Source organism: Bos javanicus, chromosome 21, assembly GCF_032452875.1.
Source record: "Bos javanicus breed banteng chromosome 21, ARS-OSU_banteng_1.0, whole genome shotgun sequence".
Lineage (NCBI taxonomy): Eukaryota > Metazoa > Chordata > Mammalia > Artiodactyla > Bovidae > Bos > Bos javanicus.
Window position 1 is genome coordinate 45,045,339 of NC_083888.1, and position 25,554 is coordinate 45,070,892.

The following is a 25,554-nucleotide window of genomic DNA, read 5'->3' on the forward strand; positions in this document are numbered from 1 at the left end:
GAAAAGGGACACGTGATCTAGGGCTTTTCTGGCCAGAAGACCTGGCATGCACCAGCTGCAGTCAGCACTGCCCTCAGGACTATGGCCTCAGTGAATGGCTGGAGAAGACAAACCCAACCCAGCATGAGGCCCGGTGTTTTAGGGTAACTTTTTTTTTTAATTAATTACTTTTCATATATATATGATTGAAGTAGAGTTGATTTACAGTGTTCCAGGTGCTCAGCAAGGTGAGTCCATTATACATATACACATATATTATTTTCCAAAGTGTTTTCCTTTATAGGTTGTTACAAGATATTGACTATAGTTCTCTGTGCTATTAGGATAACTGACTGCATCTGGATGCAGCTCTTTGTAACAGTTATCTCTACACTGCAGTCCTGGACATTTGTCCCTGGGGCTCCTCTCACCAGTCCGCCCTTCTCCGTAGAGGGCCAGGCTGGGCTCAGCCTGGGGGCACACAGCAGAGATGTGCACAGGAGCGAGTGAGGCTGGCCTATTCCCTTACCCCACTGCAGGCTCTCTGGGCTCAGGTCTCACCAGGTTGCCCAGACTCCTGCCAGGCCAGGCCTCAGGGAACATGAAGGCTGCCGCGAGGCCTGGGCCATGATCCTCATCTTTCTAAGTGTTAGTTGCTCAGTCGTGACTGACTCTTTGCAACCCCATGGACTGTAGCCTGCCAGGCTCCTCTATCCATGGGAATTCTCTAGGCAAGAATACTGGAGTGGGTTGCTATTTACTTCTCCAGGGGATCTTCCCAAGCCAGGGATCGAACCCAGGTCTCCTGCATTGCAAGCAGATTCTTAACCATCTGAGCCACCTCTAAACAGCCCCTTTATTAAGCTCTCCAATTACCCACCTGCGGGTGAGGGCTGGTTGCCGCCTGTTACATCTCTAATGTGCACAACAGTTATCCCGACCATCTCCTCTCATCCACTCCTCACGCCCACTGTATCAAGTCAAAGTGACCTCCACCAACTCTCCACCCTCCGTTCTGAGGGGCCCGGAGCCCGGGAGATCCCAGCTCATTGGGTTTAATGGAACTGATGGGCCTGGCGACTGGAAGCCGGGTTACTTCCTGGGAGAGGTGCCGCAGGAAACTGACAGATGGATGTCCCAAGCGCAGTCCTCCAGGGTGTGGAGCCTCGGGAGGCACGGGTCAGTCGGGCCATCCACGGGTCGGACTGAGACCTCCGCTCAGTTAGGAGGCCCTGCTGCGGGCCGCAGGGCGCACGTGACCTCCAGGAGCGTCCAAGCTGAGAACGACCCCTCCCCCACCCGCTCTGCAGACACGAGGGCGGGGACTCCGCCGCCCAGCTCCCGCTTCAGCCGGAGACCAGCCACCGGGAGGCTACGCCCCGCGCTCCAGGGAACGCGGTCGTTTTTGGCAGGGGCTGCGGCCAGGATACTGACCGCCGGCCTGTCAGCTCTAAAAGAAACAGGAAGTGCTCATAGGCCGGTCCCTCCTTGGCACTCTGGTCTTTTTCCAGGTCCAGAAAGCAATATCAAACGCACCCTGTTATGGTAATGTATGAGTCAGTTCTGTCCTGTTGGGGCTTCTCCCCCAGGTGCCCAGATGAATGGCTTGACAGGTGGGGGCAGGGACTGGAGAGTAAAGGGTCCTAGACTTTGCAAGCAGGAGGAGAGGTTGATAAGCTTCCGACCACCTCCCTAATCACCTTATATTGTAGACAAGGAAGGGACCTGGATTGCAAAATCAGTCTGGAAACCCGGACTCCCAGCACCCAGCAGCACCTTTGCACCCAACCCTCCTCTCTGGCACTGAGCTGTTTTCTGAGCAGTTTTTCTAAACCTCTTGCTGAAGGCCCACAGGCTCAGGTCAAAGAAGCTTTGTTGAAAAGTTGTTGCTCAGAAGCTGGGGAGAGACGACCCTGGCACATTAAGGGAAGTAGATGCCGCCTCCTGAAGCCCTTCCTGAGGAGCCTTGTAGGAATACATACCTTTTCTGAAATCTTCTGTTAATCGGGATCTCCCAAAGTAAACTGTAAGCTCTAACCTTCACCTGGGTCAGTCCACATTTCCTGGAGAATTTCAGTTCTCCTTCTTCCTGCACAGTACAATGTTGGCAATGCTTCCTAGGCAACATTCCAGCCTGCCTCATACCCAGCCTGAGCAGTGTGTGTTGAATTTGGTTGCATAGTCATCGTAGGACAGAAGCCACAGCAATCCAAGGACTGGGATTAAAGAAGGACTAGGTGCCGGTGCCCAGACCATCCCAGCTAGGACAGGGCCTTCTACCTCCCAGACAGGGATGAGGGTGGGTGCCGGATGAGCCGGGGCTAATAGGAATTGTTTTCTGAAGCAAAGCAGATAAGACTTCCTCTTGTCCCCACTACCCTACGACTAGTATCAGTGGTTGTATTATTGAGAGCTTATGGATCCTGTATGTTTGGATTGCTTCTTTCAACCCTGCAGGTTGGAACTACCAAAGCCCCAGTTTAAAGATGATCAAACTGAGGCCCAGAAAAGTTAAGTGGTGTGCTCAAGGCCTCATGGCTGGCAAGCGGTGAGGCTCAGAGGCCTCTGTTAACTACTCCGTTCTACTGCTCCCTCCTCCCCAAAGTGATATCCACGGTGGCCTCCCCGCTTTTGAGGGCACTGAGGTACCCGCTGAGCAGAGAGTCACAAAGGCTGCCCAGGCAAGGCAGACTCCAAAATCAAAAAGCCTTTTCTTTGTTGTGTTTCTTCCATGACCCCTGAGCTGTGAGAAGTCCTTGCCCAGCCTGTACCCATGGTTGCCCAGTGGGCCTCTGAGGTGAAAGTTCAGAAGTGAGAGGACAGCATGAGGAATGCATCCAGCCACCCCAGCCCTATCCGTGGCACTGCCTACTGTAGCGGGGGTTGGGGGGGAGGGTCGTCATGGAACCCTCACCAGAGAGCTTGGTTATTGAAACAGACTGCAAAACAATAAGGCTGGAAACCAAGCCAAGATGCAGGGCTGGAAAGCCAGAAAAAAATAGGAAAGGTACCTCCCTTATCAAGATCACAGAGGCTCTGTTCAGGGAGCAGCTGGAACAAAAAGTTCCAATGAAAACTCAAAGCAGCCACTGAAGGAGACGGTGTTGGAGGAAAGAACATGTTTCCCAGGGCAGGGTCTGGGCCATCTTTCCTATGTCTGTGGATGGAGCCCACAGCACAGAAAAAGGGCACGTCCTGCTTAGAACTTACTGAACCTGAAGCAGCCCTAGCCGTCAACACCTGTGCTTTCCAACCTTCTGTGACATTTACTAGCCCACTCATTGTACTAATTTCTTAATTTAGGAAAAATGAAATAGAAAAAGTCTTGGGAAATCTAGGAAGCTCATTGCAGGAATACCTCAGAAAGATGACTCAGCACTTCTCCATTTCACAAAGGGAACCAGAAGTTTCGCAAATACAACATTGTTCTTGCTAAATAAGGGGATTGAACCAGGAACCTGACACCTAAACTTTTTGCTAAGTGCCCCTGGGGCTCAGTTAGAAGATTCATTGTTGGCAGGAGGAGCGCTCTCACCTTTTCAAAGATGGTTGAGTCTGGAATGGCTGAGAGACTCGATTCAGCCAAGGATCACAAGTTGGTTCAGGCCTGGTAGCCAGCGTGTTTTTCTGGAACACCAGAGATTGTTGAACTATTGATCCATTTCTCAGACCAGAAGCAAGAGTGCCAACAGAAACTTTTCCTAGAAATAGGACATGAGCCTGTGTGTAGAGTATGGATGCATACTCAGCTGTGTCCGACTCTGCGACTCCATGCACTGTAGCCCACCAGGCTCCTCTGTCCATGGGATTCCCCATGCAAGAATACTGGAGTGGGTTGCTATTTCCTTCTTCAGGGAATCTTCCTGACTCAGGGATCGAACCCGAGTCTTTTGTTTCTCCTGCACTGGCAGGCAGATTCTTTACCACTGTGCCAACTGGGAGGCCCAAATAGGACATGAAATCCCAATCAAAAGCAAGTGTCCAAAAAAATCTTTTAATGACCGCATGGTCAGTGGTTTTCTAGTTTGTTCACTATGACATTTGCTCTTATAAATGTGTTTTGTAACAGGTATATGAACATTAACTATAATTCATCAAGAAATTAGATGAGTGGAAATAGAGTTTTATGTTTCTGTAGTAGCTTGTTTTGCCAAGTTACTTAAGTTGTTTATTTTTAAAAAGTACTTTCCCAGATGTCATGCCCTCCTTACCAGTGCTGTAATTTTCCTAATTTTGCACAGGCCTCACATATGATGTAGCCAGTGAGAGTTCAGTTAGCTTTAGAACATCCCAGCTGTACATGCCACATCATATCACCTGCTTGCAGATGGCAACCACAGCATGGTTTGGTCTGGAGCTGACTGGAAGAGTTGAGAGAGTTCAAGACTTGTCCGAGAGTCCCCCCAAATCTCCCTGAGCCAGGGAACTGAGCCCAGCACTGCTGCAAACCCCGGGGACTCAGGACAGGGGGGTTTTCTAAGGCTGGATTTCTTCTTGCTCACATACACGCACATGCACAGATGCAAGCTCTTTATCAAGTGTAGTTTCTTCCTTACTGAGAACCACCTTTCTATAAAAAGAGGATGTCAGTTACTTCTCTTCGAAGCCATACTGGCCTTTAGTTGGCCCCAGAACTTCTCGCATTCGTCCTGCCCCCTCTTTGGGCTGGGAGTCAAAGCATTGCTCCCAAGAGCAGCCTGGCACTGGTTTTCCCCAAGGATTGGAAGTTCTCGAGAACAGGAGCCACAGTACACTTTTGGAAACTCCTTATAGCACTTTCAAAAAATATATATACTTTAAAAGTAACCAGGGGAGCAGCAAATGTTTTCAGTACTTTTAAAGCGTCCCCTAGTCTTGGTTCATGATATGTTTATGTATTTTTATATAGACTCAATCCTGTGTTTTTGTCCTTTCTGTCTTAACATCCTACAGTGTACACAGCACACATTTCCATGTGATTCAGTTATTTGTTACTATGTAGTATAAACTACCCCAACATTTAGTGCCTGAAAGCATCCTTGATTTATGATTCCTCAAGATCTTGTGGGTTGGGGGGGGTTCTTCTGTGCCATATAGTATTACTCAAGTGGCTCCTTCAGCCAGGAGTTCTCCTGGGCACCTCTGTTCCTCTTTTTGAGCTGCCTCATTCACAGGTGTCTCCTCCTCCCACTGGCTAGTCAGGGCTTCGTTGAAGCATGGCAGCTGGGTCCTAAGAGAGACACCTTCCAAGAGAACAGATCTAAAGCATCAGCACTGATAAAGGCTGCTCTCTTATCATGCTTCCTTGGGCTTGTTGGCCATCATCAGGCACCTGGTTAAGGCCAGAGAGGATGTGGGAGGGACCACATAAGGGGACAGATTCTAGAAGACAGGCTTCCTGGGAGGGCACAGTCTATCTGCCACGCTGGAATAGCCTGCCACCACTTCCTTCTTATTCCAGCAGTTGAGTAATGGTTATGGATTTGACATTTTCAGGCTCAACTCTCTGAGAGCGGACCTGATGTTGGCATTGTGAATTTGCAGGGATGACATTAGACTTGTGCCTCCAGGCTAGTGCAGAAGTAAGAATCACTTACCAGTGAGTGAGCCTGGCTGTCAACAGAGCACTTGACTCTTACCAAGGCTGGGATGGCCTCCATTTGTCTTGGTTACAGGGTAGCTCTTGTAAAGTTGTGACAGGGGTTGAGGGGAGAAATCAATACCTTTTTATTTGTGCGGCTGGGGAAGGAGGACTTCATGTGAGAGGTAAAGATAGTGATGGTGAAAAAGGTGCAAGAGTAAGCACAAGACCTCTCGGTGATGACATGATTCCAGGGGTGAGGAGCTGGCTGTTTCCTAATGTTCAAATTTGGAGATTAGCAAAGGTCTTGAAACATATCCATTGCAAATGTTGGGTGGCTAGGCAATGGCACCCCACTCCAGTACTCTTTCCTGGAAAATCCCATGGGTGGAGGAGCCTGGTAGGCTGCAGTCCATGGGGTCGCTAAGAGTCGGACACGACTGAGCGACTTCACTTTCACTTTTCACTTTCATGCATTGGAGGAGGAAATGGCAACCCACTCCAGTGTTCTTGCCTGGAGAATCCCAGGGACGGGGGAGCCTGGTGGGCTGCCGTCTATGGGGTCGCACAGAGTCGGACATGACTGAAGCGACTTAGCAGCAGTAGCAACTGTCTTCTTGTAATAAGTTTTTGCAGGGGGTGTAGGGGGGAGGGATAAATTAGGAGTATGGGACCAACAGGTATACACTACTAAATATAAAATAGATAAAAAACAAGGATTTACTCCATAGCATGGAAAACTATCTTCAGTATTTTGTAATAACGTATAATGGAAAAGAATCTGAAAAAGAGAGAGTGTGTGTATATGTATGTATGTATATATATGTGTGTATGTATGTATATATATATATATATATAAAACTGAATCACTTTGCTGTGTACCTGAAAGGAACACAATATTAGATCAGCTATACTTCAATAATAAATAATTAATCTTTTGCTGATATGAATATAATTTAAATAAAAAAGGAAAATAATTCACCCAGTGGCAACTCTCCCATCTACAGAGCTCCTTTCTGAACACCTTTCAGAGAAGGTACGCACAACCAGGACCGCTCACCGACCCAGCAGCAGTCAGTGATTCACAGCCCTGTCACTGTGTTTTTCCCAGGCTGTGGCCATATTCCTGCATGATATATTGTAAGTGTAAACATGGGCTAGGTACGTTTTTTGTTCTTTTAAAAATTCATCATACCTTTCTTTTTCCTATTCCATATCACAGTTTGGTTAACTCTTCCTCTGCAGGAGAACATCTCTCTAGGCTTTCTACACTGTTGCTGTTATAAATAGTACTGCTCTAAACATCTTTGCAAGTCTTTTATTTTAGATGATTTCCTTGAAGTAATAAATTTATACTCCCTGACCCACTTACCTCTAAAGTGGGTCAGGGAGTATATATGTATAGTTCTTGTTGCTTATTTCCAAACTGTTCCTAGACCCAAGCCACCCAAATATATTCCAGATATATTGGAGTCAGATATGAAACAAACAAACACCCCCACCCGCACTACGAAATCTAAGTGAAAGTGAAGTTGCTCAGTCATGTCCGACTCTTTGCGACCCCATGAACTATAGCCTGCCAGGCTCCTCCGTCCATGGAATTTTCCAGGCAAGAGTACTGGAGTGGGTTGCCATTTCCTTCTCCAGGGGATCTTCCCAACCCAGGGATCAAAGCTGGGTCTCCCGCATTGCAGGCAGACGCTTTATGATCTGAGCCACCAGGGAAGCCCTCATGAAATCTAAAGGAAAACAATAGAAAACAATATAATTGTTGGAAGTGAAAAGACTTTCTAAGTCTAAAAGGGAAATGATCATGCAAGAAAATATTGATAGAGTTGATTTAAAAAATATTTTAAGCCACACTGAGCTGAGTAAAGACCATTTCCTGAGGCAATGAGGAAAATACACCTCCAAGCAAAGGCTGATGTCCTCTGCATTCCATTGAGATATAGGTAATGAAAAAAATCCCTTTCCAGGAACATCACAGAAGTAATGTGCCACTCTGCTTGGAAACCAGTTTGAGAATATATGTGGTACACCTGAAATGAACATTTCAACTAAGTCTGATGCTGTAATTATAAAGTCTTTAAGAATGTAAATAAAGCCTGGTAAAAGATATTGATAAGCAAAGTGACAAAATATTAAAATTCTTACAGTATGAATAAGTATGAAAGAAAAAACAGTATTACTTCAATATAAATAAAGGATACAAGTAGACAAATTAGAAATAAAAGCAGAGTTCAGTTCAGTTGCTCAGTCGTGTCTGACTCTTTGCACCCCATGGACTGCAGCAGGCCAGGCTTCCCTGTCCATCACCAACTTCCAGATCTTGCTCAAACTCATATCCATTGAGTTGGTGATGCCATCCAACCATCTCATCCTCTCTTGCTCCCTTCTTCTCCTGCCTTCAATCTTTCCCAGCATCAGGGTCTTTTCCAGTGAGTCAGTTCTTTACATCAGTTTGTTGAAGTATTGGACTTCCAGCTTCAGCATCAGTCCTTCCAATGAATATTCAGGACTGATTTCCTTTAGGATGGACTGGTTGGATCTCCTTGCAGTCCAAGGGACTCTCAAGAGTCTTCTCCAACACCACAGTTCAAAAGCATCAATTCTTGAGCGCTCAGCTTTCTTTATAGTCCAACTCTGGAAAAACCATAGCTTTGACTAGACAGACCTTTATCAGCAAAGTAATGTTTCTGCTTTTTAATATTCTGTCTAGGTTGGCATAGCTTTTCTTCCGTGGAGCAAGCGTTTTTTAGTTTCATGGCTGCAATCACCATCTGCAGTGATTTTGGAGTTCCCCAGAAATAAAGTCTCTCACTGTTTCCATTGTTTCCCCATCTATTTGCCATGAAGTGATGCGACCGGATGCCATGATCTTAGTTTTTTGAATATTGAGTTTTAAGCCAACTTTTTCACTCTCCTCTTTCACTTTTATCAAGAGGCTTTTCAGTTCCTCTTCACTTTCTGCCGTAAGTGTGGTGTCATCTGCATATCTGAGGTTATTGATATTGGTTTTGAGGTTATTGATATTTCTCCTGGCAATTTCTTCCAGCTTGTGCTTCATCCAGACTGGGCATTTTGCATGATTTACTCTGCATATAAGTTAAATAATCAGGGTGACAATATACAGCCTTGACGTACTCCTTTTCCAGTTTGGAACCAGGCTGTTGTTCCATGTCCAGTTCTAACTGTTGCTTCTTGACCTGCATACAGATTTATCAGGAGGGAGGTCAGGTAGTCTGGTATTCTCTTCTTTAAGAATTTCCCACAGTTTGTTATGATCTACACAGTCAAGGATTTGGTGTAATCAGTAAGCAGAAGTAGGTGTTTTTCTGGAATTCTCTTGCTTTTTTGATCCAACGGATGTTGGCAATTTGATCCCTTTTCTAAATCCACTTTCAACAACTGGAAGTCCACGGTTCACGTACTGTTGAAGCCTGGCTTGGAGAATTTTGAGCATTATTTTGCTAACATGTGAGATGAGTGCAATTGTGCAGTAGTTTAAACATTCTTTGGCATTGCCCTTCTTTGGGATTGGAATGAAAACTGACCTTTTCTAGTCCTATGGCCACTGCTGAGTTTTCCTAATTTGCTGGCTTATTGAGTGCAGCACTTTCACAGCATCATCTTTAAGGATTTGAAATAGCTCAACTGGAATTCCATTACTTCCACTAGCTTTGTTCTTAGTGATGCTTCCTAAGACCCACTTGACTTCGCATTCCAGGATGTCTGGCTCTAGTCCATTGATCACACCATCATGGTTATCTGGGTCATGAATATCTTTTTTTGTAAAGTTCTTCTGTGTATTCTTGCCACCTCTTCTTAATATCTTCTGCTTCTGTTAGGTCCGTATCATTTCTGTCCTTTATTCTGCCCATCTTTGTATGAAATGTTCCCTTGGTATCTCTAATATTCTTGAAGAGATCTCTAGTCTTTCCCATTCTATTGTTTTCCTCTAATTCTTTGCATTGACCACTGAGGAAGGCTTTCTTAACTCTCCTTGCTATTCTTTGAAACTCTGCATTCAAATGGGTGTATTTTTCTTATTCTCCTTTGCCTTTCACATCTCTTCTTTTCTCAGCTATTTGCAAGGCCTCCTCAGACAACCATTTTGCCTTTTGGCATTTCTTTTTCTTGGGGATGGTCTTGATCACTGACTCCTGTATAATGTCACGAATCTTTGTCCATAGTTCTTCAGGCACTCTGTTTATCAGATCTAATCCCTTGAATCTATTTGTCACTTCCACTGGATAATTGTAAGGGATTTGATTTAGGTCATACTTGAATGGTCTAGTGGTTTTCCCTACTTTCTTCAATTTAAGTCTGAATTTGGCAATAAGGAGATCATGTCAGCTCCCAGTCTTGTTTTTGCTGACTGTATAGAGCTTCTCCATCTTTGGCTGCAAAGAATATAATCAATCTGATTTTGGTATTGACCATCTGGTGATGTCCATGTGTAGAATCTTCTCGTGTTGTAGGAAGAGGGTGTTTGCTATGACCAGTGCGTTCTCTTGGCAGAACTCTGTTAGCCTTTGCCCTGCTTCATTTTGTACTCCAAGGCCAAATTTGCCTGTTACTCCAGGTATCTCTTGACTTCCTACTTTTGTGTTCCAGTCCCCTATGATGGAAAGGACATTTTTGGGGGGTGTTAATGCTAGAAGGGGAGAAGGCAATGGCACCCCACTCCAGTACTCTTGCCTGGAGAATCTCATGGATGGAGGACCCTGGTAGGCTGCAGTCCATTGGGTCATGAAGGGTTGGACACGACTGAGTGACCTCACTTTCACTTTTCACTTTCATGCATTGGAGAAGGAAATGGCAACCCACTCCAGTGTTTTCGCCTGGAGAATCCTAAGGATGGCGAAGCCTGGTGGGCTGCCGTCTGTGGGGTCGCACAGAGTCGGACATGACTGAAGCGACTTAGCAGCAGCAGCAGCAGCAATGCTAGAAGGTCTTGTAGGTCTTTATAGAACTGTTAGCTTCAGCTTCTTCAGCCTTACTGGTTGGAGCATAGACTTGGATTACTGTGATACTGAATGGTTTGCCTTGGAAATGAATAGAGATCATTCTGTCATTTTTGAGATTGCAGCCAAGTACTGCATTTTGGACTCTTTTGTTGACTATGAGGGCTACTCCATTTTATTAGAAGAAATAAAAGCACAATTATTATTAAATCAAAAAAGATATGATAATCAAAGAAATCCACATTTAAAAGAAGACATACTTTTCCATCTATCAAATTAGCTGACTTCAAAAATGTATCACATCCAGGATTAGAAAAAAAAAGTGCTGTTGCAGCACAAGTGTTCTTACTAACCCACTGCCTGGAGAAGGGAGACTGGCTCTGTGAGAGGGCACTGATTTAGCAATAGATGTAAGAACTGAGCAAGCACATGCCCTCTGACCCAGTACTTGGCCTTGTGAAACACCTCCCTAAGTATATAACCTTAAATGCGTAAGGTCCTCTATATTCAGCATCATTTCAAGTACCCAAAGAAGGAAATAAACTAAATATCTAATGTTAGAGACGTGATCAGGTCCATTACAATAGTCACTTGTTGAATGTTACGCAACACAGTCTGCTGACTGTGATGATGCTGAGCAGGAGAAATGAAAGCATGGAACAAAGCCTAGAGCGTGATGACCGTTATACAAATGAGAATGAAGTCAACTCTGCCAAGACTAGTACCAGGCGCTGGGTACGTGCCATTTAAGTATATGAAAGTGTACATGATGCATCGGGTGCCACAGGTGGTGGTTAAAGGGGGTTTCTGTTTTATGTCCAGAGTCCTATTTCATTCTGAAAGGAGGAAAGGATTGCAAGTAAAGATCACAGAATGTGATATGCCTGGAGGGGAAATGCTTTGATTGAGATGTACCAGTGTGATGGAATCAAAGGAGGCTGGGGAAGATGAGGAAGGGGTTCTGCAGGCTGAAGAGGAGTTGGCCAGCTGCAGCCAGATGAGTGGGCCGCCGAGTGGGGGACAGAGGCCTTTTGGGCAGAGGGACCAGAAGAAGCAAGGGTGCACAGACAGACTGGGAGGTCGGGCAGCCAGGGTCCGCTTATAAAGGGCCTTGTGCCCACCCAAAGGACCTTATGAAGCATCTTGAGGATGCTGGAAGGCTCAGTCGGGGGCTCTATGAAGGTCAACTGGGGGAGGTCGGGCAGCCAGGGTCCGCTTATAAAGGGCCTTGTGCCCACCCAAAGGACCTTATGAAGCATCTTGAGGATGCTGGAAGGCTCAGTCGGGGGCTCTATGAAGGTCAACTGGGGGAGAGAGGGACCCAAGGAGGCAGGGACCATCCTGAGGAGTCCTGGAAGCTCGGTGGTCAGCCCACCAGTCACTCACCTGCCCACGGCAGGCTCTCCCTCATGGGCAGGAGCATCAGATCCAGTTGGAAGGTCCTGGAGCTTCTGGGCAGTCACGTTGGAGAGCAGTATCAGGAGAGGAATAGTGATGGTCAGAGGTCTTGGCAAACTGCAGTCAGTGGGCTGGAAACATGGAGCAAGGGGAATCTAGTTGTCATTTTGGGGGTGTCCACTGCCCCGTCCTAAGAGCGCTCTGACCCCCTTTTTGGAGATTGCCTCATCCCTACTTCCCTCAAAGAGAGCCACGGGGGCCAAATCCTTCCAGCTCCACCCCTACCCCAGCCCAGTCTTGACAGGAATGTGGCCTCTGCCTGGTCAATCAGATGTTCTTGCCCAAGACTTCAGATCCTGAGTGAGTGAGCTGAGGGCAGCAGGTGGTTAGAAGTCATTTAGGGAAGCAGCTACAGGAGAGCTGACTGCAGCTTTGGCGTCCTGGCTGTGACCTTCTGGCTGACTAGAGCCCTCGATTCCTGGCTTCCCCAAGTCTGGACTCCCTAGTCTCTTGTCCATTTTGTGATCCTTCCATCCCCTGTGGGCTTCCACTAAATTCTCCTTTGCTTCAAAATTAGCTAGAGCTGGTTAATGGCTTACAGACAGAGAACAGGGCCCGAATCAACCACTCATCTGATGTGTTGATGTATTGGTAATTGGGAGCTGGTTGGAGTACCCCACACTTCTCTCTTTGCAGTACTTCTCGTACCTAATTCATCCCCCATCACCTCCAGCCAGATCTGTGTTTTCTCACCGCTGGACAACTGCAGCAGCTTGCTAGCTGGGCTCCCTTACAGCTCACTGTGCATCCTAAACTCTACTAAGTATCACTGTTGCACTTCACCCTGTGGCTTCCCTGCTCAGGAACCTAGTGTGACTCCTGATTGCCTGTAGGTCCAGTCGAGATGTGCATAGCCTTCTGTAATCTGGTCTTGCCTGTGCCATCTGCCCATAGGAGCTCTGTGGTCAGGCCAGGTGGGCACCCACCTTGGCACATTCTGCTGCTGGAAAGCCTTGTCCTTGCTCATCTGTCCAAACCCTGGCAAGAATTTGGGGCTGAGAGTTGGCTCTCTGGATCTGGTTCAATGCCCTCAGAAACTTGCCTTGGTGAGGGGGTGGTCACTGACCCTCCCCGGGGGTGCTCCTGTTATCTGTAGAAAGCCTGGGATGGTTGCTGGTGGTTCCTCACAGTTCTGAATTGAAGCAATACTATTCAAGACCCCTTCCCCTGCTCCATTGTTCACCATTTTTCTTCTTGAGGCCCTTTTTCCTTTCTCCATGCCTTTTTCCTCAGTACTAGAATTTTAAGGCATGCTCAACTAGGGGTTAATGTTTTTGAGAACAAACTAAAAATGGGAATAGTTTTTTCTTTTCCTGATAATTAAAGTAATAAATGCACAAAGTAGAGAGTAAAAGAACTCTCTCTCCTGAAAGTTTTAAAGTGTGATAATGGCACTCGAGTTATACATTAAATATACAGTGTTTATCTTTCAGGGATAAATACTAAGATATTTAAGGATGGACATATAATACGATGACTGGTGTTACTTCTAATGAGATGGAGGTAAGGAAATGGAGAGGTATAAATGACAACAAAATTGCCCATGAGCTGATAACTGAAGCTAGAGATGAAAGTTCCTTTTAATATTCTACATTTGTATATATTTGAAATTCTCCATAATAAGTTACCAAAAACCCCTAAAAAACCCAACCACCCTAGAATCCAACCCCCCTGGAGATAAGCCCTATTAACTTCTTGGGACATTTGTCTCTCAGTTTTGACATCTGAACCCACTTCTTACATTTGGGGGATGCCCTAAGTTGAAGCAAAAATGCCAGGCACTCACGTTCCTAGCCTCTCTTGCACAGGCGCATGACCAAGCCTCCAGCAATCACACCCTTCTGCCTAGACCTTGAATCACAGGCTAATAATGATGGGAGGGATTGTGTGGAATCCATTCCAGCTGGAGTGGAACAGGCCAGGCTGCAGTGATGAGCTCACCAGCTCTTTTCTCTTGACTGTTCATACTGATGGGATTACTGTGCAAACTGCTCTGTGAGGTGTCTTTTTCCTCTTCTACTTGATAGCATGTGGAAGTGTCTTTGAGAGTACACAGACCCCCTCCCTCCTTCATTTTTACAAACACAGTTGATGCTGCTACAGGACCAAGTGTTTCCTCCTTCTCACCTTTGCTGCAAGTGGGTTGGTAGAGGGAAAGGAAGGGTCGTCATAATATAAGTTCACTTTCCTCTCAGTGAGGCAGGGTGGGGACTGGGACAGCTGGACGGTGTGCCCGGTCAGCTGCCGCCCCTCATATGGGCTCCTGGCAAGGCCCCAGGAGAGGGGTATTCCTCACACTGTATAGGCAGGTTGTGCTCATGCCCCGAGCAGCTGGCAGCCTGGCCCACTGCTGACCATGGGAGCAGAGGTGTCGCTTTCCATGGCTCCATGAGGCTGATGGAAATCAGGAGCCTCCAGCTCACATCCAGGCCTGTGCCCACAAGAACCTTTAGTTTCCCACTTCAGGTCAGGCACCTAATTCAAGGTGTCTCCTAGTCCAGCCCTATGGCAGCTTTTGTGGGTCAGGTCTGCACTGAATGAGTTCCCCTTCCCATCAGGGGACCATGTCCTAAGGATGAGACGGGCTGGGCGAGGGTGGAACCCTGGGGCAAGGGACAAGTTCAGGAGGGGCATGAGGGAAGACTGGATACCCCAGTTTGTCTTTAGAGGATCTGGTTCCTCAGGTCCTGGGTGACCCTGAGAGGCGGAGGAAGGAGGGGTCCTGCTTGGAGGGGACACCCTGCCATAGGGAGGGTTGTCAGATGCCTCTCAATGCTGCTGGTGTGAGTAATCCTAAAAGCAGGAGCTGTCAGCTCCTGAGCCCTTGCTACGCATGGGGCACTTTTTCAAAGCTTTACGGACACCATTTGTGATGGTTAAGCATCATAGCAACTCTTTGAGGCAGCTGCATCACCCCGCTTTACAATGAGAAACAGAAGCATAGAGGTTCGGCACTAACCCAGGGTCGCGCGATGGTATAGACCCAGGGTGGGATCCAGGCTGGTCTGAACCTCAAACGGCTAGGCAGTCATGCTGGGGGTGGCCTCTGAGCTGACAGCCACCGAAGGTGGTATCTGCTGGTCCTTTGAAAAGTGATCCTTGAAGCCCCCTTCCCTGGAGCCTCACAGGCGTTTGGTCACTGTACCCATGTCCTACCCCGAGTCAGCTGGAAATGTGTTCTAAACTTAATCCTAAATTGCTTTGGACAGGGTTTCCTAGCAGGCTTGGAGGAGGCAGAGCTTTCTCTCTCCTTCGCTGGTGGGTGCCTGCCATTTGGTCTCAAGAATCTTCAGGAACAGCCCCTGAGCTGGACCCAGTGTCTGGAGCCTCGCTGGCAGCCGGCGGCCACCCACACTTAAGCCTGGCATGCCAAGACTGTGTGCACAGTTCTGGGTGAGTCTCCTATGTGCCCTGTCAGTTACTTTTCAAACACTCCTAGAAGGTACCTTTCCTACTTTTCTGATAAGGAAGTTCTCTAAAATAAAAGTACTAGTAACAAGTAACTTCTCAGAGTTAATAGGGGTTTACGTGGCTGGTGGAGCTACTTGAGGTTAAACAGCAGCAGCAGTGGGCAATGCCAATGGTTGAGGATCTTCAAGTGGTTGAGGATCTTCAAGTGTCTTCAGCAGATGAGGAGGCACCCGGACCAGTCTGATGAGAAAGAGCTTTGGAGGCAGAAGGGGTGAAGTTTGGGTCCCAGAGCTGCCCCTCTTCTTGGTTGCATCACCTCAAACAAGTTACTAAACTCTGAACCTCAGTTTCCTCATCTACAAAATCGGGATAATAATTCTGCTGTCACCCTTCTCCCTGTAGTGATCATGTATATAAAATGCCTGGCATATTGAGACAGTATATCTATTATTATTAGTCAGCAGTAGCTGGATTACATGGGTACTTTGTAGTGGGGATTTGTGATTGTATCTAAGACTTGTCAATTATGGGTGAAGTGATGGAACATGTAAAACTTGTTGTTTGATCCCCCTCCACTTCCTCTGGGCTCCCTGGGTACAGTCTCCTCTGTAAACTCCCTACTGGCCCACCCCTAACACTCACTATGCTCATAGATTCATGTCCTGGATTTTTAGTCTTTTTAATTTATCAAAATGTGCCTGTCATGTGTCCTCGTATTCCTCAGGACCTCTAGGCCTAATGGCTAATCAGTGGAGGCTGAAATTACCCGCTCCTGCCTCTAGTTTACTGTCTACATTAACATGACTTTATTCTTCTATTTTTCATTGCGGTAAGTTTGCTATTCTAGGACACTCTTGCCCAGACAAATAAACTTGGTTGTTAAATTACAGAAATTTCCTGAAAGACCCATCAGCTCTTTAACAGGAAGCATCAACAGATAGTGCATGCTGGAGATACTTCAAAACCCTCACCTCGAAATCCTCACCTTGCTGTTTTCAACCGCAAACTGCTATATCAGGAAGTTGCCCCAATCCTAGTCAAGCCCCTGAATGGAAAGACCTGTTTTAAGCCACATTTGAAATTCTCATTGAGATATATATGCCCTTGCCTCTCCCCGCTCAGGGTGCAGTGGGAACACGGGTAGAGAGCCAAGTACAGAAGTTCCCTGGGGACACTGTTGCTGCATGCCTTGGGAAACGCTGCATACTCAATGCTGCATACACCCCATACAGACCCTTCCCCAGTGAATCTGCCGGTGGGAGAGTCCTAGTTCTAGCCTCAAAGAGGCAACAGCTTTCTATTCCATATGACTTGTTAATTACATGATATTTACATATCTATAGTTTAGACCTCACCAAGCCAGAGGTTTACTCAGTGTTACAAAACATGGAAGAGAGCAACTGAGTTAATTGCAAATACACATAAAGGTTTTTGGAGCCCGAGCTACCCCACTGGCTAGGCCCCATGTGACGTGCCATGTGGCAATGTGCTGCCTGGACAGTTGCCTAAGGATGGAGGTGGAAAGTCATTCAAAGGAGAACTTTAAAAATCAGCTTAAAATTGAATCAACACTAGAGCGTTTCACCTGAAAGAAGATCATTCACTGGTCTTTGAAAGTTGCGTTTGCTTGTTTGTTTTGGGTTCCCCTGGAGATGAACATTAAAATACTGCGAAGTTTTTAAATGTCTGACCAAAATATCTAATGTGGTGACTTTGGGTAGACCTGGCTTCAGTCAGGAACAAACATAGACCACACAACTGGAAACTCCTGGAAGGAGAGACATGCCTCATTTCCTTTTATTTAGAATCATATGAAACTTGATACTGAACATCCAGAGGAGATGAATTAGGATTCGGGTCCAAATCTGCCTCAGTCCCATGCGATTGTTTGGTTTACTGAGGTTTCCCAAGGTCTTAAATCTATCTTATATGCTCTGCATTATTATGGAGTTTTTATCAGATAATCTTTCATTAAGCAGCCCATCGAAGTTCAAACCATCCTTAAGCAATATTTTTCCAATTTTGAAAGGACAAAAGTAGCAAAGGTGTTAGAAATAAAATCAGAATTGATGACCTGAAGTCATTTAATTAATAGGAATCTCCATGCATGTTGGGAGCTGCTTTATACCACAAGCTGGGAGTGTGAACCCAGAGCCCACCCAAGCCTGGAGCTTCCATTTACTGGCTGTGTGACCTGAGCTGAGTTTCTTAACATGGCTGTACCTTAGCTTCCTTTACAAAAAATATGAAAATAATAATAATACCTACCTCACAGAGTAGTTTGAGGATTCCAGGACTTAATATTTATAAACCACTTAGAATAATGTCTGGCATAGAGCAAGTACTGTGTACATGTGTAATACTGAATACATAAAAGTAAATTTAGGGACTTCCTGGTGGTCCAATGGTTAGAACTCTGAGCTTCCACTGCAGGGGGCAGAGGGTACAAAATGAAACTATAGCAACTTAAAAGCTTTCCAAAAATTTATCTTCAAATGGCTGAATGTTTTCCACATAGACTATATTCAGTGAATTTCTGAAATTAGGAAACACGAAATGCTGGCAATGTTTAAGGGGAAGCGATTCTTTAAGGTCTTCCCGGATGCATTTTAGTCAGTACTTGTTAAAGCTTCTCATGTGCCTTTTTTCTATTTTTTTGTTCCTTGTTTGATTTTTTTTCTTGTTAAGGTATCTCATATTCTGATAAGGATATTGTGGGGACTTTGTCATAGGGAAGCCAACCCCTCCTCCCATCGTCTCGAAGGAGGCCTGGTCAGGGCCCCTCCCAACACGCTGCAGCAACCTCATGAAAGGGACAAATAACCTTCTTTTAAAGCCAGCTTTTCTTCTTCTTGGGCTTCCCTTGTGGCTCAGCTGGTAAAGAATCTGCCTGCAATGCTGGAGACCTGGGTTCAATCCCCTGGAGAAGGGAAAGGCTACCCACTCCAGTATTCTGGCCTAGAGAATTCCATGGACTATACAGTCCATGTGTACATGTATACAGGGTTGCAAAGAGTCGGACACAACTGAGCGACTTTCACTTTCTTCTTCTTAATTAGTGAATTATTCACCAAGTGCATTTCCTTCATGCTTTTGTCCTTTTCTTAGACCTCAGGTGATCACACTTTTGGCCTTGCATTGTATCAGCTGCTTTCCTTATTATTAATACACCTACCTGGTTCGATGGCAGATTTTTTCGCCTTGGCTCCTATTTTACTGTCAGCCCTCGGGATCCAGCCCTTCTTTTCAAAAGACTCACATTGCCGGATGCCAGATCATCCTCAGGAGCAGCTGCAGAAACGCTTGTCTAGGTTTGTCGGTGGTACCCAGAGGGATGGCCGAGAGTGCTGGCTTTAATAAATAACCAACATAACATTGGATTCAGAATGTTCCTCAGAGTGTGGTCCCCAGGCCAGCATCACAGGCCTTGTCTGGGGACTTGTTAGAAATGCAAGTGTCAGGCCAGCCTGGGACCAAATGAAATAGAACTGTGCTTCAGCAAGATCTCCAGGGCACAAAAGTGCACATTCGCGCGCACGTTGAGTTTGAGAAGTGCTAGACTAGGGAAAGGGGCAACAGAGGATGAGATGATTGGGTGGCATCACCGCCTCAATGGACATGAGTTTGAGCAAGCTCTGGGAGATGAAGGACCAGGAAGCCTGGCGTGCTGTATTTCATGGGTTCACAGAGTCGACACGACTGATCGGCTGAACAACAACAGACTAAGGCAGGCGGATCATTTGTCATTCATTCCATTGCTTTCAGGCTCAGCTCTGGAATCTCAGAGCTCACATAAATGCAAAAATGAACAGTACAGCGTGCTGTGGATGCTTGGTTTAATCCCATCCCAGAAGTTAGTTTTGTTCTGAGCACAGCTTTGTTTCCTGTACTTGTTGAGAGGGGCCCACTGATCACTTGGGATATAAGAGGATAGTTCTGGCCTGGGGAGCAGATAGCTAACTAGGGTGTAATCTCTTGGTCTGCCTCCCCTGCCGCATTCTGCCCTGGGGGCCTCTGATCTGAGTTCACATCACATTCTGTGCCTCATCCTGTCTTCCTCTCTTCTATGTACTATCTTTCTCTCCACTTGAGCAAGGAGCTCTTTGAGGCAGAGGCCATGACGGGTTCCTTTTTGTGTCTCTCGCACCTAGCACAGGGCCTGGAGAATAATGCTTCATCATGCATTCCCTCTAGGAGGGAAACACACGTGAGCCATCCAGTTTCAGTCTCTGTGATGCTCCCTTAAAATGGGGAAATGAACTGGGATATTCTCGTCCAGGTCCCAGAGGTTGGGGAATGCTTCTTGGGTATGTTTCTGACTGTAGTTCCACTCTGACCTTTCTTGCCAAGTGAAACTTCAACTTTACCTAGGGCGAGTTGATGAAAATCGGGAGGAGAGGGGGCGAAGCAAGTACATCTCACTGACTCAGTTCTAACTGTAAGCACTTAATCACTTCCAGTAGCAAATGAAGTTTCAATGCAAATGCCCCCCAGCACCCGGCCTTGACATCTCTAGGCCCCACGTGAAGGAAAGTCTTCAAATTGCTCAGACTGGAGTTTGTCCCATCTTTAAAGAAAAACCCTTCCTTCTGGAAATGACTTATCCTGAGGATGAGGCAGGCAAAAGGAATCAAGGAACTAAATTCAAGGAAGTTGCTGACATGATTTTTATTCCTCTCTCATACCACTTCCCTTCTCCCCAAGGCTCCTATACTTCTACCTGTCTTGACAGGACCTTTGGCTTCTTGGAGAAAATCAGAGTGCACAGAAGGCTGCCAGTCTGTTGAATTGTTTTCTTTGAAAACTTGGGTTCTCATGTGCTTAGAAATTTGCAACAGAGAAAGTCTAAGGAAGATTTTCCATGGATTAGAATGTTTCAGTTCTAAAATTTTTCTTTAGGGAACTCCAGGCTCCAGCCACCAACCAGTGGTATGAAGGTAGGGTAGGTTTAAAAAAAAAAAGAAAGAAAGGAGATGGAGGAACAGGAAGATGATCCACTAAGGCCAGCTACTTCCCGGTTTATGCAGACAATGGAATCCACTTTGGAGATTAGGATCCAGAAAAGCAGAAAGATTGAATGAAGCCAAGAAGGTGGAAGGCCGGGCCCAACTGAGTCAGAAGAGGCCCTTCTGTGCTGTGAGCCTGGAAGGTCATGCCTCTACACATAAGCCCGTCCCCAAGGAGGCCAAGGACAGGTGGGCCACGTCTCTCCCATCTCTCCAACCCTCTAGTGTAGAACTGGAGTGACTTGTACACTTGTACACTCAACCGTGGGGGGCAAAGGGGCACGTCTGACTGAGACCTGCTAAGGGAAATTGGGAGCCAATTTCCAACCTTTGTTCTTTGAGATTGGAGGTGGATGTCCCCACCCCTCACCACTCTGACCACTTGTGTGCGTCAGCGGAGGGCTGAGCCTGACATTCATGTGTTAGACCATGTAACACCTGTGTTCAGGTGCTCTAAGAGGGACAAGGAGTTTCAGTGAGGGCCCTGCAGCACCTGAAAGAAGATGAGACAGGTAGAGGGGCCACCACAGTGCTCAGCTCCAGACGACTGAGGCTGCAGGAGGGGGATAGAGCCGGCTTTGACCACATGGTCCAGTCTACAGCAATACTCTTTACATATGAAAGATTCAGGGGGTATTGGCCCCTTTTTGGTCTAAGAAGATAATTATCATATTCACTTCACTGTGACATCATTTATGAGTCCAGAAAAGGACAACATAAGGGAAGAATAATGTCCTCTTAGGCATAAGCCAAGTACATGAGTCGTATTGATTGATACACCATTCTGCATTTTATGCAATGCTATAAATTTTCCTTTACTCCTCTTTCTGTCTAGGCAAGAGATGCATTTTAGGGATAAAAACTTTGATAGCGTCTAAACCTAAACTTCACAAGTTACTGATTTCTTGTGAAATCATCTTCTGTAGGATCATTCAGGAGAATCAGACTGAACTGATGAAAAGACCCAGACTCTGTCAGTTTTATCCTGCAGCTGCTAACAGTACTATAGGCTGATTTGCAGGTGGATGGTGCTTAAAAGCTGTTAACCACTGAAGATAAGAGTGCATTAACTAAGTTAACCACCTGTCTGTCCTGAAAGGTGACCCCAAACAGGACATTCTCTGTGGACTTGTTCCTTCCCGTGTGAAATACAGGATGTTGTGCAACGGCTTGCATTTTTTTTTCAGCGCTAGGTGCCTGGCACTCTGTTATGATTTTTGTGCGGATAGTCTTGTACAGTCTTCAGATGGTCCAGTTTGTAAGCGAGGAAACACAGGCCCAGAGGTGGGCACCTGCTAACACACATTAGCACTGCCCTATTCCTAAGCCCCCGTCCTCAGGAACTTCTCATAGAGGAGATCTTTCCTGGCTCTAGAAAATGTAAATTTCACAATACTACTCTTGGCCAAAATAATTTCCTAAAGCGGAAGGTCTTGGAATAGCTTAAACCAAGAAGATGAAAGCAGGCGACAATGAAGAGCCTTCCAGCTGTAGGCCAAACAGCCTGCCCGCCCCAAGCCTGAGACTGATGTTTCCTATCACCTTAGAACAGCCTCCCTCCCACGCACTGGGCCGGGGCTGCCTGCAAAGCCCAGCTGGGAGGCTGGTGTCGACAGTGTGAGAAGCTGCTCTGTGAGAGGGTTCCGTGGCTGTGGTGAGTTCTCCCACATGCTCTCCACCTCCGCCTCCGCCTAGGAACTGAATGACTCTCAGTGTAGGAGACCCACAGCAGCCCAGTGAAAACGATCAGGATAACTCTGTTTGTAAAAATCTGTTTAATAAATATACATCTTAAAAGTACCAAAATAATTACTGACAAAATACACTATGTACACTATTTACAGGAGGGGAACACACACCTTGACAGGTAGTGACTTTTAACCCCACCCCCCGACCGGTTTAACAACACACCTGATGGTTACATGTCACTCAACTGGCGCAGCCACAGAATCCATGGTGATTCAACCAATAAGCATAATAAATAAGAGTCCTTTCATCAAATTTTGAATAACCTTCCCCCTGAAACCCCACCAAAGGTGACATTTAAAAAAGAGGTTTTCTCTGAATTCCAATGATCTTTCTTGCCCCCTCTTCCAGAGTTCACAAAAATGACAAACTGAGGGTTAATCCAGAGTAAAATGTTCCAGACCAGGCAGTGTGGTTATAAGTACACCCCTCCCTTTTTTTTTCTTTTTTTCTTTTTTTTTTTAGAAAAATAAAACTCTCTATTTGTACAAATATACAAGTCCATGTTCTTTTAGCTTCTTTCTGAAGCTCATAACGTCAGACGCTGGCCTCCAAGCACACAGTCATCGTAGGGAAGCTAAAAAGAGAAAAAAAAGGCAGGTTAAACTCGCAGGGCTTTGCCAAGGGTGCTGGGATGATGGGGAGGGCTGCTACTGGAAATAACTCAAGTGTTCTTGGACTCCATTCTCTATACACTGAATGTAAATGAATTTTCTGGGCTGAGGGAGCTTTCCTTTAAGGATCCTCTCCTTCAAGAAGAGCAAAAAAAAAAAAAAAACATGCTCTTGGGATTCTGCTTACACATACTCAAGCTTGAGAGGCTCATTACATTGAGACCCTCAGGATAAGGAGGAACTCTAGGAGCCTTAGAAGGGGGAGGGAGAATGGCCTCTCTTCTTCCTTCTTGCAGAGCCATGAACAAGTTAATTGGGACTCACCTCGTCCTCTGTGAACTCTGATTCGGTGTCATAGCTCTCCTCATCCTCGCTCTCCGGCAGTGTCTGAAGGTTCTCTAGGGTCAGCTGGCCCAGCTGCTGCTGTATCCGGGTGCTGGGGCGGCCCCACGTGAGCTGGTACGGGGAGTAGCCCTGGTAGGTGACTCTGTTGACATCAGCCCCACACTTCAATAGGAGTGACACCAGGTCGGGATTCTGCAGGTCCACTGCCAGATGGAGGGCAGTTCGGCCATTGCAGGGCTCCTGGAACCATAAGGAATTCAAGATGCTTACGGCTGAGTTTGGAAGTTCTGCTTGCAGCAAAAGCCCTCGCACTGAGGACCAGGCTGGCCTGATGTACCCCATCTGAAGGTGTGAGGCACTCACCTGAGCGTTGACATCAGCGCCCAAGGACACCAACAGCTCCACGATGCCCAGGTAGCCATGAATAGAGGCCAAGTGCAGACACGTGTGGCCTAGAAGACCAAAAGTAAGACAGTATTATAACCCCTTGTTTCAACACTCATTTCTCAAGCAGAAGCTTTCACCTATTTTTTTTTCTTAATTTATTACTTTCAATTGAAGGACAATTACAATATTGTATTGGTTTCTGCCATACATCAACATGGATCAGCCACAGGTATACATATGTCCCTATTCTTTTAAGGGACACATTCTTCTTAATTTGAAGAGCCCAGAATCTGGGTTCTGAATGGACTTTAGAAAGGCATCAACTAGGCCTTTATATATGTATTCTCCATCTTTCACATGTTGAGAGCTTAGGCCTTGCCTGGACTCCTTAAGTGCCTGCCTCCCCTGTGTATACCTCACCTGCCCTCTGATGGGCAGGGCAGCCAGACTTACCATTGTAGTTGGTGGCCTGCAGGATGGAGTGGAGGTGCTGGGTCCCCCGGGGCTGAGTCAGGACTCCCACACTGGCCAGGCAGCCCTGCTCACAGGCAAGGTGTAGGGGGGTATTTCCTCGAAAGTCTCGCAGCTCAGGATCACAGCCAGCTTCCATAAGTGCCTCAGCGATTTCTGGCTGGTTAGTGATCACAGCCAAGTGGAGTGGCGTCTACAAACAGAAGAGGGACAAAAAGGATGAGCCATGGATCCAACCCACCATCTGTGTTCCCTTGAACCCCAGAGAGATCCTGGTTGTGGGTGCTGCTTTTCCCAGGCGCATACCAGGGGCAAGGCAAAATACCAGAGGCCCCAGATGGGCTTCATAAAGGCCTCTCCAAATCAATGGAATTTTCTGTTCTAGAATACTGGCTGACGCAGGTGTAAAAGATCAGGGTAGATAATGACCAAATCTTTGTTAATCTAGAAATCATGTGCAAGACCCGGTTTTATCTCAGGGTCAGAGCAGTAGAGAGAGTACGCGGCGGGAGAGCAGTACCTGCTGCAGGTTGTTCTGGAAGTTGAGGAAGGCCAGGTCTCCCTTCACTTGGCGGACCACTTCCATGGTCAGCGCCTTCTCTTCATGGATGATGGCTAAGTGCAGGAACCTGAGAGGAAGAGAGGGAAAACCCCCAGGGCTGGTGAGTGCACTGCGTGGGGCCCGGGGAGGCGCGCCCCGCGGGGGATTGCGCAAGGCCGGGGTTTCTGGAGGCCGAGGCCGCGGTGTTTTCCGCGAGGTTATTATGAGCTGAGTGTTCCTGGCAGGCGCCCAGGGACTTTCCGGGCCCCCCCCCCGCGCTCGGCGGCGGGCGCCGGCCAGACCGCCCCGCCCTCTCGCCGTGCCGGAACGCCCTGTACTTCCCCTCCCGGCTGCGCGGCGCCCGCCAGCGGGGCAGAAACTCCCGCCCCCCTTATGCAAGCGGGGACTTCGCGTCCCCGCCGCCGCCCCGCCTTCGGCCGAGGGGACCCGCACGGGGGTGTGCGCGCGCGGGGTGCGCGCGGCTGCAACGCAGAGCCGCGGGACCACGGCCCCGGGAACCAGTGCCAACCCCCGACCACCACCCCCCCCCCCCCCCCGCCCCCGCTCGCCATCACCCGGCCCCGCAGGCAGCCGTGCACCTTTGCACAGCCTCGGGGTCGGTGCACGAACCCCGGTGCGCGGCCGCCGCGCGGGCCCCGCGCTTGGGGCTGCAGGCCCGGCGCCTCCACCCGGCCCTGCCACCCGGGCCCGCGACACTTACGAGTCTCCGTCCTCGGTGAGCTGCTGTTTCCAGGGCTCGGCGCCGCGCGGCGCCTCCTGCGGCTCGAGGCGGATCTCTCGCAGCTCCTTCACCATCTGCTCATACTCCTCGTCCTTCATGGAGTCCAGGCCGCTGTCGTGGCGGTCGTCCAGCAGCCGCTCCTTCTTGAGCGCGTCCCGGGGGCCCTCCATGGCCCAATCTTGGCCGGGCTCGGCAGGCTGGAACATGGCGCGGTGAAGGCTCGGGCGCTGCTCCCCAGGTGCACGGGCCGCGGGCTGCGCTGCGCGCTGGCTGCTCTCGGAGTCGCGGGCGGGCGGGACGACGGGCTAGGACTGTTGTGGGCTCGGC

General features: G+C 47.6%; 1 protein-coding gene across 1 annotated transcript; it reads right to left on the reverse strand.

The window, feature by feature from the left end:
- Positions 1 to 22,137: 22,137 nt before the first annotated feature.
- On the reverse strand, positions 22,138 to 25,554 carry NFKBIA (NFKB inhibitor alpha). Its single transcript, XM_061394136.1, has 6 exons — positions 25,207 to 25,554; positions 24,465 to 24,573; positions 23,927 to 24,137; positions 23,450 to 23,538; positions 23,066 to 23,326; positions 22,138 to 22,704 (listed from the first exon to the last, which is right to left on the reverse strand). Exons 1-6 carry the CDS (start codon positions 25,431 to 25,433, stop codon positions 22,657 to 22,659), a joined length of 945 nt encoding a protein of 314 aa, XP_061250120.1. The 5' UTR covers positions 25,434 to 25,554; the 3' UTR covers positions 22,138 to 22,656.